The 18017-nt window shown below is 52.5% G+C and overlaps 1 protein-coding gene across 5 annotated transcripts in view; it reads right to left on the bottom strand.

Moving 5' to 3' along the window:
* The window catches only part of LOC123995479 (ensconsin-like), a 63305-nt gene that overhangs the window by 11118 nt on the left and 34170 nt on the right, over positions 1-18017 (bottom strand). For 3 of the 5 annotated variants that reach the window (XM_046299122.1, XM_046299123.1, XM_046299125.1), the window contains one exon: positions 3927-4022. The exons of the other annotated variants lie outside the window; for them this stretch is intronic. In XM_046299122.1, coding sequence (XP_046155078.1) covers positions 3927-4022 — 96 coding nt within the window. The remainder of the gene's footprint in view (positions 1-3926; positions 4023-18017) is intronic. 5 annotated transcript variants of the gene reach the window in all.

The raw sequence follows: 18017 nt of genomic DNA, 5'->3' as shown, positions 1-18017 counted from the left end.
GCAAGCGCCAGGACTGTCTCCTAAAGGTGATTCAGCTGCGGGATCGGGGCACCACCAGTACAGAGCTTGCTCAGGAATGGCAGCAGGCAGGTGTGAGGGCATCTGCACGCACAGTGAGGCAAAGACTTTTGGAGGATGGCCTGGTGTCAAGAAGGGCAGCAAAGAAGCCACTTCTCTCCAGGAAAAACATCAGAGACAGACTGATATTCTGCAAAAGGTACAGGGATTGGACTGCTGGGGACTGGACTGCTGGGGACTGGACTGCTGGGGACTGGGGTAAAGTCATTTTCTCTGATGAATCCCCTTTTCGATTGTTTGGGGCATCTGGAAAAAAGCTTGTCCGGAGAAGACAAGGTGAGCGCTACCATCAGTCCTGTGCCATGCCAACAGTAAAGCATCCTTAGACCATTCATGTGTGGGGTTGCTTCTCAGCCAAGGGATTGGGCTCACTCACAATTTTGCCTAAGAACACAACCATGAATAAAGAGTGGTACCAACACATCATCCGAGAGCAACTTCTCCCAACCATCCAGGAACAGTTTGGTGATGAATAATGCCTTTTCCAGCATGATGGAGCACCTTGCCATAAGGCAAATGTGATAACTAAGTGGCTCGGGGAACAAAACATCAATATTTTGGGTCCATGGCGAGGAAACTCCCCAGACCTTAATCCCATTGAGAACTTGTGGTCAATCCTCAAGGAGGCGGTGGACAAACAAAAACCCAGAAATTCTGACAAACTCCAAGCATTGATTATGCCAGAATGGGCTGCCGTCAGTCAGGATGTGGCCCAGAAGTTAATTGACAGCATGCCAGGGCGGATTGCAGAGGTCTTGAAAAAGGAGGGTCAACACTGCAAATATACCAAGAAGGGCCTTCCATCAACAGGAACATAAATTTCAACATACCAATTAGGATCTGGCTAAAAATACTTGAATCAGTCATAGAACCCATTGCAATTTACGGTTGTGAGGTCTGAGGTCCGCTCACCAACCAAGATTTCACAAAATGGGACAAACACCAATTTGAGACTCTGCATACTGAATTCTGCAAAAATATCCTCCGTGTACAACGTAGAACACCAAATAATGCATGCAGAGCAGAATTAGTCTGATACCCACTAATTATCACAATCCAGAATAGAGAAGTTAAATTCTACAACCACATAAAAGAAAGTGATTCCCAAACCTTCCATAACAAAGCCATCACCTACAGAGAGATGAACCTGGAGAAGTCCCCTAAGCAAGCTGGTCCTGGGGCTCTGTTCACAAACACAAACACACCCTACAGAGCCCCAGGACAGCAGCACAATTAGACCCAACCAAATCATGAGTCCAACCACTAACCCCCTGTTATTACCACAGTTTAACCACCATCGTCTGACCATCGCTTAATGAGAGGTCTGGTTAGCAGATATCACTGAATTGGTTCAGGAAATGTGTCATTCTAATGCTTATAAATATAATAAATATCAAGTAATCAGAAAACCAAGGCAGCTAGTCCGGGAAAGATTTCAGGAAATATTCACAAGCTGACGTTTTATTACAAGAATGCAGACTGAAAGATGCCCTGTTATTACCAGTCTAACCACTAACCCCCTGTTATTACCAGTCTAACCACTAACCCCCTGTTATTACCAGTCTAACCACTAACCCCCTGTTATTACCAGTCCAACCACTAACCCCTGTTATTACCAGTCTAACCACTAACCCCTGTTATTACCAGTCTAACCACTAACCCCTGTTATTACCAGTCCACTAACCCCCTGTTACTAACCCCCCCTGTTATTACCAGTCTAACCACTAACCCCCTGTTATTACCACAGTCTAACCACCAACCCCTGTTATTACCAGTCTAACCACTAACCCCTGTTATTACCAGTCTAACCACTAACCCCTGTTATTACCAGTCTAACCACTAACCCCTGTTATTACCAGTCTAACCACTAACCCCTGTTATTACCAGTCTAACCACCAACCCCCTGTTATTACCAGTCTAACCACTAACCCCTGTTATTACCACAGTCTAACCACTAACCCCTGTTATTACCACAGTCTAACCACTAACCCCATGTTATTACCAGTCTAACCACTAACCCCTGTTATTACCAGTCTAACCACTAACCCCTGTTATTACCAGTCTAACCACTAACCCCTGTTATTACCACAGTCTAACCACCAACCCCTGTTATTACCAGTCTAACCACTAACCCCTGTTATTACCACAGTCTAACCACTAACCCCTGTTATTACCACAGTCTAACCACTAACCCCTGTTATTACCACAGTCTAACCACTAACCCCCTGTTATTACCAGTCTAACCACTAACCCCCTGTTATTACCAGTCTAACCACCCCCCTGTTATTACATTTAACCATTTAACCCCTGTTATTACCAGTCTAACCACTAACCCCCTTTATCCAGTCTAACCACTAACCCCTGTTATTACCACAGTCTAACCACTAACCCCCTGTTATTACCAGTCTAACCACTAACCCCTGTTATTACCAGTCTAACCACTAACCCCCTGTTATTACCAGTCTAACCACTAACCCCCTGTTATTACCAGTCTAACCACTAACCCCCTGTTATTACCAGTCTAACCACTAACCCCTGTTATTACCAGTCTAACCACTAACCCCTGTTATTACCAGTCTAACCACTAACCCCTGTTATTACCAGTCTAACCACTAACCCCTGTTATTACCAGTCTAACCACCAACCCCTGTTATTACCAGTCTAACCACTAACCCCCTGTTATTACCAGTCTAACCACTAACCCCCTGTTATTACCAGTCTAACCACTAACCCCTGTTATTACCAGTCTAACCACTAACCCCTGTTATTACCACAGTCTAACCACTAACCCCCTGTTATTACCACAGTCTAACCACTAACCCCTGTTATTACCACAGTCTAACCACTAACCCCTGTTATTACCAGTCTAACCACTAACCCCTGTTATTACCAGTCTAACCACTAACCCCTGTTATTACCACAGTCTAACCACTAACCCCTGTTATTACCAGTCTAACCACTAACCCCTGTTATTACCAGTCTAACCACTAACCCCCTGTTATTACCAGTCTAACCACTAACCCCCTGTTATTACCAGTCTAACCACTAACCCCCTGTTATTACCAGTCTAACCACTAACCCCCTGTTATTACCAGTCTAACCACCAACCCCTGTTATTACCAGTCTAACCACCAACCCCTGTTATTACCAGTCTAACCACCAACCCCCTGTTATTACCAGTCTAACCACTAACCCCTGTTATTAACCACAACCCCTGTTATCTAACCACTAACCCCTGTTATTACCACAGTCTAACCACTAACCCCTGTTATTACCAGTCTAACCACTAACCCCTGTTATTACCACAGTCTAACCACTAACCCCTGTTATTACCAGTCTAACCACTAACCCCCTGTTATTACCAGTCTAACCACCAACCCCTGTTATTACCAGTCTAACCACTAACCCCCTGTTATTACCACAGTCTAACCACTAACCCCCCTGTTATTACCACAGTCTAACCACCCTGTTATTACCACAGTCTAACCACTAACCCCCCTGTTATTACCACAGTCTAACCACCCTGTTATTACATTTACATTTAAGTCATTTAGCAGACGCTCTTATCCAGAGCGACTTACAAATTGGTGCATTCACCTTATGACATCCAGTGGCAGTCTAACCACTAACCCCCTGTTATTACCAGTCTAACCACTAACCCCCCTGTTATTACCAGTCTAACCACTAACCCCCTGTTATTACTACAGTTTAACCACTAACCCCCTGTTATTACTACAGTTTAACCACTAACCCCCTGTTATTACCACAGTCTAACCACTAACCCCCTGTTATTACCACAGTCTAACCACTAACCCCCTGTTATTACCACAGTCTACATTGCGTGTTACCAGTGTCTCCAGACAAGCTCATGGCGCTGCGGCTGCGTGCCAAGTAGGAGAGTGTGGGCTGTAGAACACGCTTGACCACTGTGTTTTGACGCATGCCTAGGGAAACGAACACACACACACACACACACAAACAAACACACACACACACACATCAATATGCTTACACAAAGAGAGAAGTAAAGATTCATCATGGCGCCAGGACAACATGACCCAGCCTGGGAGAGGAGGACAGGAGACTATCAGCAGGACAACATGACCCAGTCTGGGAGAGGAGGACAGGAGACTATCAGCTAAGGACCAGGACAACTTGACCCAGTCTGGGAGAGGAGGACAGGAGACTAAATCAGCTAAGGACCAGGACAACATGACCCAGTCTGGGAGAGGAGGACAGGAGTCTATCAGCAGGACAACATGACCCAGTCTGGGAGAGGAGGACAGGAGACTATCAGCAGGACAACATGACCCAGTCTGGGAGAGGAGGACAGGAGACTATCAGCTAAGGACCAGGACAACTTGACCCAGTCTGGGAGAGGAGGACAGGAGACTATCAGCAGGACAACATGACCCAGTCTGGGAGAGGAGGACAGGAGACTAAATCAGCTAAGGACCAGGACAACATGACCCAGTCTGGGAGAGGAGGACAGGAGACTATCAGCAGGACAACATGACCCAGCCTGGGAGAGGAGGACAGGAGACTATCAGCAGGACAACATGACCCAGTCTGGGAGAGGAGGACAGGAGACTATCAGCTAAGGACCAGGACAACTTGACCCAGTCTGGGAGAGGAGGACAGGAGACTAAATCAGCTAAGGACCAGGACAACATGACCCAGTCTGGGAGAGGAGGACAGGAGTCTATCAGCAGGACAACATGACCCAGTCTGGGAGAGGAGGACAGGAGACTATCAGCTAAGGACCAGGACAACTTGACCCAGTCTGGGAGAGGAGGACAGGAGACTATCAGCAGGACAACATGACCCAGTCTGGGAGAGGAGGACAGGAGACTAAATCAGCTAAGGACCAGGACAACATGACCCAGTCTGGGAGAGGAGGACAGGAGACTATCAGCAGGACAACATGACCCAGTCTGGGAGAGGAGGACAGGAGTCTATCAGCTAAGGACCAGGACAACTTGACCCAGTCTGGGAGAGGAGGACAGGAGACTATCAGCTAAGGACCAGGACAACATGACCCAGTCTGGGAGAGGAGGACAGGAGACTATCAGCTAAGGACAACATGACCCAGTCTGGGAGAGGAGGACAGGAGACTATCAGCAGGACAACATGACCCAGTCTGGGAGAGGAGGACAGGAGACTATCAGCTAAGGACCAGGACAACGTGACCCAGTCTGGGAGAGGAGGACAGGAGTCTATCAGCTAAGGACCAGGACAACATGACCCAGTCTGGGAGAGGAGGACAGGAGACTAAATCAGCTAAGGACCAGGACAACATGACCCAGTCTGGGAGAGGAGGACAGGAGACTATCAGCAGGACAACATGACCCAGTCTGGGAGAGGAGGACAGGAGACTATCAGCAGGACAACATGACCCAGTTTGGGAGAGGAGGACAGGAGACTAAATCAGCTAAGGACCAGGACAACATGACCCAGTCTGGGAGAGGAGGACAGGAGACTATCAGCTAAGGACCAGGACAACTTGACCCAGTCTGGGAGAGGAGGACAGGAGACTATCAGCAGGACAACATGACCCAGTCTGGGAGAGGAGGACAGGAGACTATCAGCAGGACAACATGACCCAGTCTGGGAGAGGAGGACAGGAGACTATCAGCTAAGGACCAGGACAACATGACCCAGTCTGGGAGAGGAGGACAGGAGACTATCAGCTAAGGACCAGGACAACATGACCCAGTCTGGGAGAGGAGGACAGGAGACTATCAGCTAAGGACAACATGACCCAGTCTGGGAGAGGAGGACAGGAGACTATCAGCTAAGGACAACATGACCCAGTCTGGGAGAGGAGGACAGGAGACTATCAGCAGGACAACATGACCCAGTCTGGGAGAGGAGGACAGGAGACTATCAGCAGGACAACATGACCCAGTCTGGGAGAGGAGGACAGGAGACTATCAGCAGGACAACATGACCCAGTCTGGGAGAGGAGGACAGGAGACTATCAGCAGGACAACATGACCCAGTCTGGGAGAGGAGGACAGGAGACTATCAGCAGGACAACATGACCCAGTCTGGGAGAGGAGGACAGGAGACTATCAGCAGGACAACATGACCCAGTCTGGGAGAGGAGGACAGGAGACTATCAGCTAAGGACCAGGACAACTTGACCCAGTCTGGGAGAGGAGGACAGGAGTCTATCAGCTAAGGACCAGGACAACATGACCCAGTCTGGGAGAGGAGGACAGGAGACTATCAGTAGGACAACATGACCCAGTCTGGGAGAGGAGGACAGGAGACTATCAGCTAAGGACCAGGACAACTTGACCCAGTCTGGGAGAGGAGGACAGGAGACTATCAGCAGGACAACATGACCCAGTCTGGGAGAGGAGGACAGGAGACTATCAGCAGGACAACATGACCCAGTCTGGGAGAGGAGGACAGGAGACTATCAGCAGGACAACATGACCCAGTCTGGGAGAGGAGGACAGGAGACTATCAGCAGGACAACATGACCCAGTCTGGGAGAGGAGGACAGGAGACTATCAGCTAAGGACCAGGACAACTTGACCCAGTCTGGGAGAGGAGGACAGGAGACTATCAGCAGGACAACATGACCCAGTCTGGGAGAGGAGGACAGGAGACTAAATCAGCTAAGGACCAGGACAACATGACCCAGTCTGGGAGAGGAGGACAGGAGACTATCAGCAGGACAACATGACCCAGTCTGGGAGAGGAGGACAGGAGTCTATCAGCTAAGGACCAGGACAACTGACCCAGTCTGGGAGAGGAGGACAGGAGACTATCAGCAGGACAACATGACCCAGTCTGGGAGAGGAGGACAGGAGACTATCAGCTAAGGACCAGGACAACGTGACCCAGTCTGGGAGAGGAGGACAGGAGTCTATCAGCTAAGGACCAGGACAACATGACCCAGTCTGGGAGAGGAGGACAGGAGACTAAATCAGCTAAGGACCAGGACAACATGACCCAGTCTGGGAGAGGAGGACAGGAGACTATCAGCAGGACAACATGACCCAGTCTGGGAGAGGAGGACAGGAGACTATCAGCAGGACAACATGACCCAGTCTGGGAGAGGAGGACAGGAGACTAAATCAGCTAAGGACCAGGACAACATGACCCAGTCTGGGAGAGGAGGACAGGAGACTATCAGCTAAGGACCAGGACAACTTGACCCAGTCTGGGAGAGGAGGACAGGAGACTATCAGCAGGACAACATGACCCAGTCTGGGAGAGGAGGACAGGAGACTATCAGCAGGACAACATGACCCAGTCTGGGAGAGGAGGACAGGAGACTATCAGCTAAGGACCAGGACAACATGACCCAGTCTGGGAGAGGAGGACAGGAGACTATCAGCTAAGGACCAGGACAACATGACCCAGTCTGGGAGAGGAGGACAGGAGACTATCAGCTAAGGACAACATGACCCAGTCTGGGAGAGGAGGACAGGAGACTATCAGCTAAGGACAACATGACCCAGTCTGGGAGAGGAGGACAGGAGACTATCAGCAGGACAACATGACCCAGTCTGGGAGAGGAGGACAGGAGACTATCAGCAGGACAACATGACCCAGTCTGGGAGAGGAGGACAGGAGACTATCAGCAGGACAACATGACCCAGTCTGGGAGAGGAGGACAGGAGACTATCAGCAGGACAACATGACCCAGTCTGGGAGAGGAGGACAGGAGACTATCAGCAGGACAACATGACCCAGTCTGGGAGAGGAGGACAGGAGACTATCAGCAGGACAACATGACCCAGTCTGGGAGAGGAGGACAGGAGACTATCAGCTAAGGACCAGGACAACTTGACCCAGTCTGGGAGAGGAGGACAGGAGTCTATCAGCTAAGGACCAGGACAACATGACCCAGTCTGGGAGAGGAGGACAGGAGACTATCAGTAGGACAACATGACCCAGTCTGGGAGAGGAGGACAGGAGACTATCAGCTAAGGACCAGGACAACTTGACCCAGTCTGGGAGAGGAGGACAGGAGTCTATCAGCAGGACAACATGACCCAGTCTGGGAGAGGAGGACAGGAGACTATCAGCTAAGGACCAGGACAACTTGACCCAGTCTGGGAGAGGAGGACAGGAGACTATCAGCAGGACAACATGACCCAGTCTGGGAGAGGAGGACAGGAGACTATCAGCTAAGGACCAGGACAACATGACCCAGTCTGGGAGAGGAGGACAGGAGACTATCAGCTAAGGACCAGGACAACATGACCCAGTCTGGGAGAGGAGGACAGGAGACTATCAGCAGGACAACATGACCCAGCCTGGGAGAGGAGGACAGGAGACTATCAGCTAAGGACCAGGACAACATGACCCAGTCTGGGAGAGGAGGACAGGAGACTATCAGCAGGACAACATGACCCAGCCTGGGAGAGGAGGACAGGAGACTATCAGCTAAGGACCAGGACAACATGACCCAGTCTGGGAGAGGAGGACAGGAGACATTCAGCAGAACAACATGACCCAGTCTGGGAGAGGAGGACAGGAGACTATCAGCTAAGGACCAGGACAACTTGACCCAGTCTGGGAGAGGAGGACAGGAGACTATCAGCTAAGGACCAGGACAACATGACCCAGTCTGGGAGAGGAGGACAGGAGACTATCAGCTAAGGACCAGGACAACTTGACCCAGTCTGGGAGAGGAGGACAGGAGTCTATCAGCAGGACAACATGACCCAGTCTGGGAGAGGAGGACAGGAGTCTATCAGCAGGACAACATGACCCAGTCTGGGAGAGGAGGACAGGAGACTATCAGCTAAGGACCAGGACAACATGACCCAGTCTGGGAGAGGAGGACAGGAGTCTATCAGCAGGACAACATGACCCAGTCTGGGAGAGGAGGACAGGAGTCTATCAGCTAAGGACCAGGACAACATGACCCAGTCTGGGAGAGGAGGACAGGAGACTATCAGCTAAGGACCAGGACAACTTGACCCAGTCTGGGAGAGGAGGACAGGAGACTATCAGCAGGACAACATGACCCAGTCTGGGAGAGGACAGGAGACTATCAGCAGGACAACATGACCCAGTCTGGGAGAGGAGGCCAGGAGACTAAATCAGCTAAGGACCAGGACAACATGACCCAGTCTGGGAGAGGAGGACAGGAGACTATCAGCTAAGGACCAGGACAACATGACCCAGTCTGGGAGAGGAGGACAGGAGACTAAATCAGCTAAGGACCAGGACAACATGACCCAGTCTGGGGGGGAGGACAGGAGACTATCAGCTAAGGACCAGGACAACTTGACCCAGTCTGGGAGAGGAGGACAGGAGACTATCAGCTAAGGACCAGGACAACATGACCCAGTCTGGGAGAGGAGGACAGGAGACTATCAGCTAAGGACCAGGACAACTTGACCCAGTCTGGGAGAGGAGGACAGGAGTCTATCAGCAGGACAACATGACCCAGTCTGGGAGAGGAGGACAGGAGACTATCAGCAGGACAACATGACCCAGTCTGGGAGAGGAGGACAGGAGACTATCAGCAGGACAACATGACCCAGTCTGGGAGAGGAGGACAGGAGACTATCAGCTAAGGACCAGGACAACATGACCCAGTCTGGGAGAGGAGGACAGGAGTCTATCAGCTAAGGACCAGGACAACATGACCCAGTCTGGGGGGGAGGACAGGAGACTATCAGCTAAGGACCAGGACAACTTGACCCAGTCTGGGAGAGGAGGACAGGAGACTATCAGCTAAGGACCAGGACAACATGACCCAGTCTGGGAGAGGAGGACAGGAGACTATCAGCTAAGGACCAGGACAACTTGACCCAGTCTGGGAGAGGAGGACAGGAGTCTATCAGCAGGACAACATGACCCAGTCTGGGAGAGGAGGACAGGAGACTATCAGCTAAGGACCAGGACAACATGACCCAGTCTGGGAGAGGAGGACAGGAGTCTATCAGCAGGACAACATGACCCAGTCTGGGAGAGGAGGACAGGAGTCTATCAGCTAAGGACCAGGACAACATGACCCAGTCTGGGAGAGGAGGACAGGAGACTATCAGCTAAGGACCAGGACAACTTGACCCAGTCTGGGAGAGGAGGACAGGAGACTATCAGCAGGACAACATGACCCAGTCTGGGAGAGGACAGGAGACTATCAGCAGGACAACATGACCCAGTCTGGGAGAGGAGGCCAGGAGACTAAATCAGCTAAGGACCAGGACAACATGACCCAGTCTGGGAGAGGAGGACAGGAGACTATCAGCTAAGGACCAGGACAACATGACCCAGTCTGGGAGAGGAGGACAGGAGACTAAATCAGCTAAGGACCAGGACAACATGACCCAGTCTGGGAGAGGAGGACAGGAGACTATCAGCTAAGGACCAGGACAACATGACCCAGTCTGGGAGAGGAGGACAGGAGACTATCAGCTAAGGACAACATGACCCAGTCTGGGAGAGGAGGACAGGAGACTATCAGCTAAGGACAACATGACCCAGTCTGGGAGAGGAGGACAGGAGACTATCAGCAGGACAACATGACCCAATCTGGGAGAGGAGGACAGGAGACTATCAGCAGGACAACATGACCCAGTCTGGGAGAGGAGGACAGGAGACTATCAGCAGGACAACATGACCCAGTCTGGGAGAGGAGGACAGGAGACTATCAGCAGGACAACATGACCCAGTCTGGGAGAGGAGGACAGGAGACTATCAGCTAAGGACCAGGACAACTTGACCCAGTCTGGGAGAGGAGGACAGGAGTCTATCAGCTAAGGACCAGGACAACATGACCCAGTCTGGGAGAGGAGGACAGGAGACTATCAGCAGGACAACATGACCCAGTCTGGGAGAGGAGGACAGGAGACTATCAGCTAAGGACCAGGACAACTTGACCCAGTCTGGGAGAGGAGGTCAGGAGTCTATCAGCAGGACAACATGACCCAGTCTGGGAGAGGAGGACAGGAGTCTATCAGCAGGACAACATGACCCAGTCTGGGAGAGGAGGACAGGAGACTATCAGCTAAGGACCAGGACAACATGACCCAGTCTGGGAGAGGAGGACAGGAGTCTATCAGCAGGACAACATGACCCAGTCTGGGAGAGGAGGACAGGAGTCTATCAGCTAAGGACCAGGACAACATGACCCAGTCTGGGAGAGGAGGACAGGAGACTATCAGCTAAGGACCAGGACAACATGACCCAGTCTGGGAGAGGAGGACAGGAGACTATCAGCAGGACAACATGACCCAGTCTGGGAGAGGAGGACAGGAGACTATCAGCTAAGGACCAGGACAACATGACCCAGTCTGGGAGAGGAGGACAGGAGACTATCAGCAGGACAACATGACCCAGTCTGGGAGAGGAGGACAGGAGTCTATCAGCAGGACAACATGACCCAGTCTGGGAGAGGAGGACAGGAGACTATCAGCAGGACAACATGACCCAGTCTGGGAGAGGAGGACAGGAGACTATCAGCAGGACAACATGACCCAGTCTGGGAGAGGAGGACAGGAGACTATCAGCTAAGGACCAGGACAACATGACCCAGTCTGGGAGAGGAGGACAGGAGTCTATCAGCTAAGGACCAGGACAACATGACCCAGTCTGGGGGGGAGGACAGGAGACTATCAGCTAAGGACCAGGACAACTTGACCCAGTCTGGGAGAGGAGGACAGGAGACTATCAGCTAAGGACCAGGACAACATGACCCAGTCTGGGAGAGGAGGACAGGAGACTATCAGCTAAGGACCAGGACAACTTGACCCAGTCTGGGAGAGGAGGACAGGAGACTATCAGCAGGACAACATGACCCAGTCTGGGAGAGGACAGGAGTCTATCAGCAGGACAACATGACCCAGTCTGGGAGAGGAGGACAGGAGACTATCAGCTAAGGACCAGGACAACATGACCCAGTCTGGGAGAGGAGGACAGGAGTCTATCAGCAGGACAACATGACCCAGTCTGGGAGAGGAGGACAGGAGTCTATCAGCTAAGGACCAGGACAACATGACCCAGTCTGGGAGAGGAGGACAGGAGACTATCAGCTAAGGACCAGGACAACTTGACCCAGTCTGGGAGAGGAGGACAGGAGACTATCAGCAGGACAACATGACCCAGTCTGGGAGAGGAGGACAGGAGACTATCAGCTAAGGACCAGGACAACATGACCCAGTCTGGGAGAGGAGGACAGGAGACATTCAGCAGAACAACATGACCCAGTCTGGGAGAGGAGGACAGGAGACTATCAGCTAAGGACCAGGACAACTTGACCCAGTCTGGGAGAGGAGGACAGGAGACTATCAGCTAAGGACCAGGACAACATGACCCAGTCTGGGAGAGGAGGACAGGAGACTATCAGCTAAGGACCAGGACAACTTGACCCAGTCTGGGAGAGGAGGACAGGAGTCTATCAGCAGGACAACATGACCCAGTCTGGGAGAGGAGGACAGGAGTCTATCAGCAGGACAACATGACCCAGTCTGGGAGAGGAGGACAGGAGACTATCAGCTAAGGACCAGGACAACATGACCCAGTCTGGGAGAGGAGGACAGGAGTCTATCAGCAGGACAACATGACCCAGTCTGGGAGAGGAGGACAGGAGTCTATCAGCTAAGGACCAGGACAACATGACCCAGTCTGGGAGAGGAGGACAGGAGACTATCAGCTAAGGACCAGGACAACTGACCCAGTCTGGGAGAGGAGGACAGGAGACTATCAGCAGGACAACATGACCCAGTCTGGGAGAGGACAGGAGACTATCAGCAGGACAACATGACCCAGTCTGGGAGAGGAGGCCAGGAGACTAAATCAGCTAAGGACCAGGACAACATGACCCAGTCTGGGAGAGGAGGACAGGAGACTATCAGCTAAGGACCAGGACAACATGACCCAGTCTGGGAGAGGAGGACAGGAGACTAAATCAGCTAAGGACCAGGACAACATGACCCAGTCTGGGAGAGGAGGACAGGAGACTATCAGCTAAGGACCAGGACAACATGACCCAGTCTGGGAGAGGAGGACAGGAGACTATCAGCTAAGGACAACATGACCCAGTCTGGGAGAGGAGGACAGGAGACTATCAGCTAAGGACAACATGACCCAGTCTGGGAGAGGAGGACAGGAGACTATCAGCAGGACAACATGACCCAGTCTGGGAGAGGAGGACAGGAGACTATCAGCAGGACAACATGACCCAGTCTGGGAGAGGAGGACAGGAGACTATCAGCAGGACAACATGACCCAGTCTGGGAGAGGAGGACAGGAGACTATCAGCAGGACAACATGACCCAGTCTGGGAGAGGAGGACAGGAGACTATCAGCTAAGGACCAGGACAACTTGACCCAGTCTGGGAGAGGAGGACAGGAGTCTATCAGCTAAGGACCAGGACAACATGACCCAGTCTGGGAGAGGAGGACAGGAGACTATCAGCAGGACAACATGACCCAGTCTGGGAGAGGAGGACAGGAGACTATCAGCTAAGGACCAGGACAACTGACCCAGTCTGGGAGAGGAGGACAGGAGTCTATCAGCAGGACAACATGACCCAGTCTGGGAGAGGAGGACAGGAGACTATCAGCTAAGGACCAGGACAACTTGACCCAGTCTGGGAGAGGAGGACAGGAGACTATCAGCAGGACAACATGACCCAGTCTGGGAGAGGAGGACAGGAGACTATCAGCTAAGGACCAGGACAACATGACCCAGTCTGGGAGAGGAGGACAGGAGACTATCAGCTAAGGACCAGGACAACATGACCCAGTCTGGGAGAGGAGGACAGGAGACTAAATCAGCTAAGGACCAGGACAACTTGACCCAGTCTGGGAGAGGAGGACAGGAGACTATCAGCTAAGGACCAGGACAACTTGACCCAGTCTGGGAGAGGAGGACAGGAGACTATCAGCAGGACAACATGACCCAGTCTGGGAGAGGAGGACAGGAGACTATCAGCTAAGGACCAGGACAACATGACCCAGTCTGGGAGAGGAGGACAGGAGACTATCAGCTAAGGACCAGGACAACTTGACCCAGTCTGGGAGAGGAGGACAGGAGACTATGAGCTAAGGACCAGGACAACATGACCCAGTCTGGGAGAGGAGGAGACAGGAGACTATCAGCTAAGGACCAGGACAACATGACCCAGTCTGGGCAGGACAACATGGTCTGGGAGAGGAGGACAGGAGACTATCAGCTAAGGACCAGGACAACATGACCCAGTCTGGGAGAGGAGGACAGGAGACTATCAGCAGGACAACATGACCCAGTCTGGGAGAGGAGGACAGGAGACTATCAGCAGGACAACATGACCCAGTCTGGGAGAGGAGGACAGGAGACTATCAGCTAAGGACCAGGACAACATGACCCAGTCTGGGAGAGGAGGACAGGAGACTATCAGCAGGACAACATGACCCAGTCTGGGAGAGGAGGACAGGAGACTATCAGCTAAGGACCAGGACAACTTGACCCAGTCTGGGAGAGGAGGACAGGAGACTATCAGCTAAGGACCAGGACAACATGACCCAGTCTGGGAGAGGAGGACAGGAGAGAGGAGGACTATCAGCTAAGGACCAGGACAACATGACCCAGTCTGGGAGAGGAGGACAGGAGACTATCAGCTAGGACCAGGACAACTGACCCAGTCTGGGAGAGGAGGACAGGAGACTATCAGCTAAGGACCAGGACAACATGACCCAGTCTGGGAGAGGAGGACAGGAGACTATCAGCTAAGGACCAGGACAACATGACCCAGTCTGGGAGAGGAGGACAGGAGACTATCAGCTAAGGACCAGGACAACATGACCCAGTCTGGGAGAGGAGGACAGGAGACTATCAGCAGGACAACATGACCCAGTCTGGGAGAGGAGGACAGGAGACTATCAGCAGGACAACATGACCCAGTCTGGGAGAGGAGGACAGGAGACTATCAGCAGGACAACATGACCCAGTCTGGGAGAGGAGGACAGGAGACTATCAGCAGGACAACATGACCCAGTCTGACAACATGGAGGACCCAGTCTGGGAGAGGAGGAGGACAGGAGTCTATCAGCTAAGGACCAGGACAACATGACCCAGTCTGGGGGGGAGGACAGGAGACTATCAGCTAAGGACCAGGACAACTTGACCCAGTCTGGGAGAGGAGGACAGGAGACTATCAGCTAAGGACCAGGACAACATGACCCAGTCTGGGAGAGGAGGACAGGAGACTATCAGCTAAGGACCAGGACAACTTGACCCAGTCTGGGAGAGGAGGACAGGAGTCTATCAGCAGGACAACATGACCCAGTCTGGGAGAGGAGGACAGGAGTCTATCAGCAGGACAACATGACCCAGTCTGGGAGAGGAGGACAGGAGACTATCAGCTAAGGACCAGGACAACATGACCCAGTCTGGGAGAGGAGGACAGGAGTCTATCAGCAGGACAACATGACCCAGTCTGGGAGAGGAGGACAGGAGTCTATCAGCTAAGGACCAGGACAACATGACCCAGTCTGGGAGAGGAGGACAGGAGACTATCAGCTAAGGACCAGGACAACTTGACCCAGTCTGGGAGAGGAGGACAGGAGACTATCAGCAGGACAACATGACCCAGTCTGGGAGAGGAGGACAGGAGACTATCAGCAGGACAACATGACCCAGTCTGGGAGAGGAGGCCAGGAGACTAAATCAGCTAAGGACCAGGACAACATGACCCAGTCTGGGAGAGGAGGACAGGAGACTATCAGCTAAGGACCAGGACAACATGACCCAGTCTGGGAGAGGAGGACAGGAGACTAAATCAGCTAAGGACCAGGACAACATGACCCAGTCTGGGAGAGGAGGACAGGAGACTATCAGCTAAGGACCAGGACAACATGACCCAGTCTGGGAGAGGAGGACAGGAGACTATCAGCTAAGGACAACATGACCCAGTCTGGGAGAGGAGGACAGGAGACTATCAGCTAAGGACAACATGACCCAGTCTGGGAGAGGGAGGACAGGAGACTATCAGCAGGACAACATGACCCAGTCTGGGAGAGGAGGACAGGAGACTATCAGCAGGACAACATGACCCAGTCTGGGAGAGGAGGACAGGAGACTATCAGCAGGACAACATGACCCAGTCTGGGTCTGGGAGAGGAGGACAGGAGACTATCAGCAGGACAACATGACCCAGTCTGGGAGAGGAGGACAGGAGACTATCAGCTAAGGACCAGGACAACTTGACCCAGTCTGGGAGAGGAGGACAGGAGACTATCAGCTAAGGACCAGGACAACATGACCCAGTCTGGGAGAGGAGGACAGGAGACTATCAGCAGGACAACATGACCCAGTCTGGGAGAGGAGGACAGGAGACATTCAGCTAAGGACCAGGACAACTTGACCCAGTCTGGGAGAGGAGGACAGGAGACTATCAGCAGGACCAACATGACCCAGTCTGGGAGAGGAGGACAGGAGACTATCAGCTAAGGACCAGGACAACTTGACCCAGTCTGGGAGAGGAGGACAGGAGACTATCAGCAGGACAACATGACCCAGTCTGGGAGAGGAGGACAGGAGACTATCAGCTAAGGACCAGGACAACATGACCCAGTCTGGGAGAGGAGGACAGGAGACTATCAGCTAAGGACCAGGACAACATGACCCAGTCTGGGAGAGGAGGACAGGAGACTAAATCAGCTAAGGACCAGGACAACTTGACCCAGTCTGGGAGAGGAGGACAGGAGACTATCAGCTAAGGACCAGGACAACTGACCCAGTCTGGGAGAGAGGAGGAGTCAGGAGACTATCAGCTGGGAGGACAAGGAGACAACATGACCCAGTCTGGGAGAGGAGGACAGGAGACTATCAGCTAAGGACCAGGACAACATGACCCAGTCTGGGAGAGGAGGACAGGAGACTATCAGCTAAGGACCAGGACAACTTGACCCAGTCTGGGAGAGGAGGACAGGAGAGAGGAGGACTATCAGCTGGGAGGACCAGGACAACATGACCCAGTCTGGGAGAGGAGGACAGGAGACTATCAGCTAAGGACCAGGACAACATGACCCAGTCTGGGAGAGGAGGACAGGAGACTATCAGCAGGACAACATGACCCAGTCTGGGAGAGGAGGACAGGAGACTATCAGCCAGGACAACATGACCCAGTCTGGGAGAGGAGGACAGGAGACTATCAGCAGGGACAACATGACCCAGTCTGGGAGAGGAGGACAGGAGACTATCAGCAGGACAACATGACCCAGTCTGGGAGAGGAGGACAGGAGACTATCAGCTAAGGACCAGGACAACATGACCCAGTCTGGGAGAGGAGGACAGGAGACTATCAGCAGGACAACATGACCCAGTCTGGGAGAGGAGGACAGGAGACTATCAGCTAAGGACCAGGACAACTTGACCCAGTCTGGGAGAGGAGGACAGGAGACTATCAGCTAAGGACCAGGACAACATGACCCAGTCTGGGAGGGAGGACAGGAGACTATCAGCTAAGGACCAGGACAACTTGACCCAGTCTGGGAGAGGAGGACAGGAGACTATCAGCTAAGGAGGGACAGGAGACTATCAGAGGACAACATGACCCAGTCTGGGAGAGGAGGACAGGAGACTATCAGGACCAGGACAACATGACCCAGTCTGGGAGAGGAGGACAGGAGACTATCAGCTAAGGACCAGGACAACATGACCCAGTCTGGGAGAGGAGGACAGGAGACTATCAGCTAAGGACCAGGACAACATGACCCAGTCTGGGAGAGGACAGGAGACTATCAGCTAAGGACCAGGACAACTCCCAGTCTGGGAGAGGAGGACCAGCAGGACAACATGACCCAGTCTGGGAGAGGAGGACAGGAGTCTATCAGCAGGACAACATGACCCAGTCTGGGAGAGGAGGACAGGAGACTATCAGCTAAGGACCAGGACAACATGACCCAGTCTGGGAGAGGAGGACAGGAGACTATCAGCAGGACAACATGACCCAGTCTGGGAGAGGAGGACAGGAGAC

This window comes from Oncorhynchus gorbuscha, linkage group LG14 (assembly GCF_021184085.1).
Source record: "Oncorhynchus gorbuscha isolate QuinsamMale2020 ecotype Even-year linkage group LG14, OgorEven_v1.0, whole genome shotgun sequence".
NCBI classification, from domain to species: domain Eukaryota; kingdom Metazoa; phylum Chordata; class Actinopteri; order Salmoniformes; family Salmonidae; genus Oncorhynchus; species Oncorhynchus gorbuscha.
Note: the sequence above shows the minus strand (reverse complement) of the source record. Positions and strands in the feature narration are given on the sequence as shown.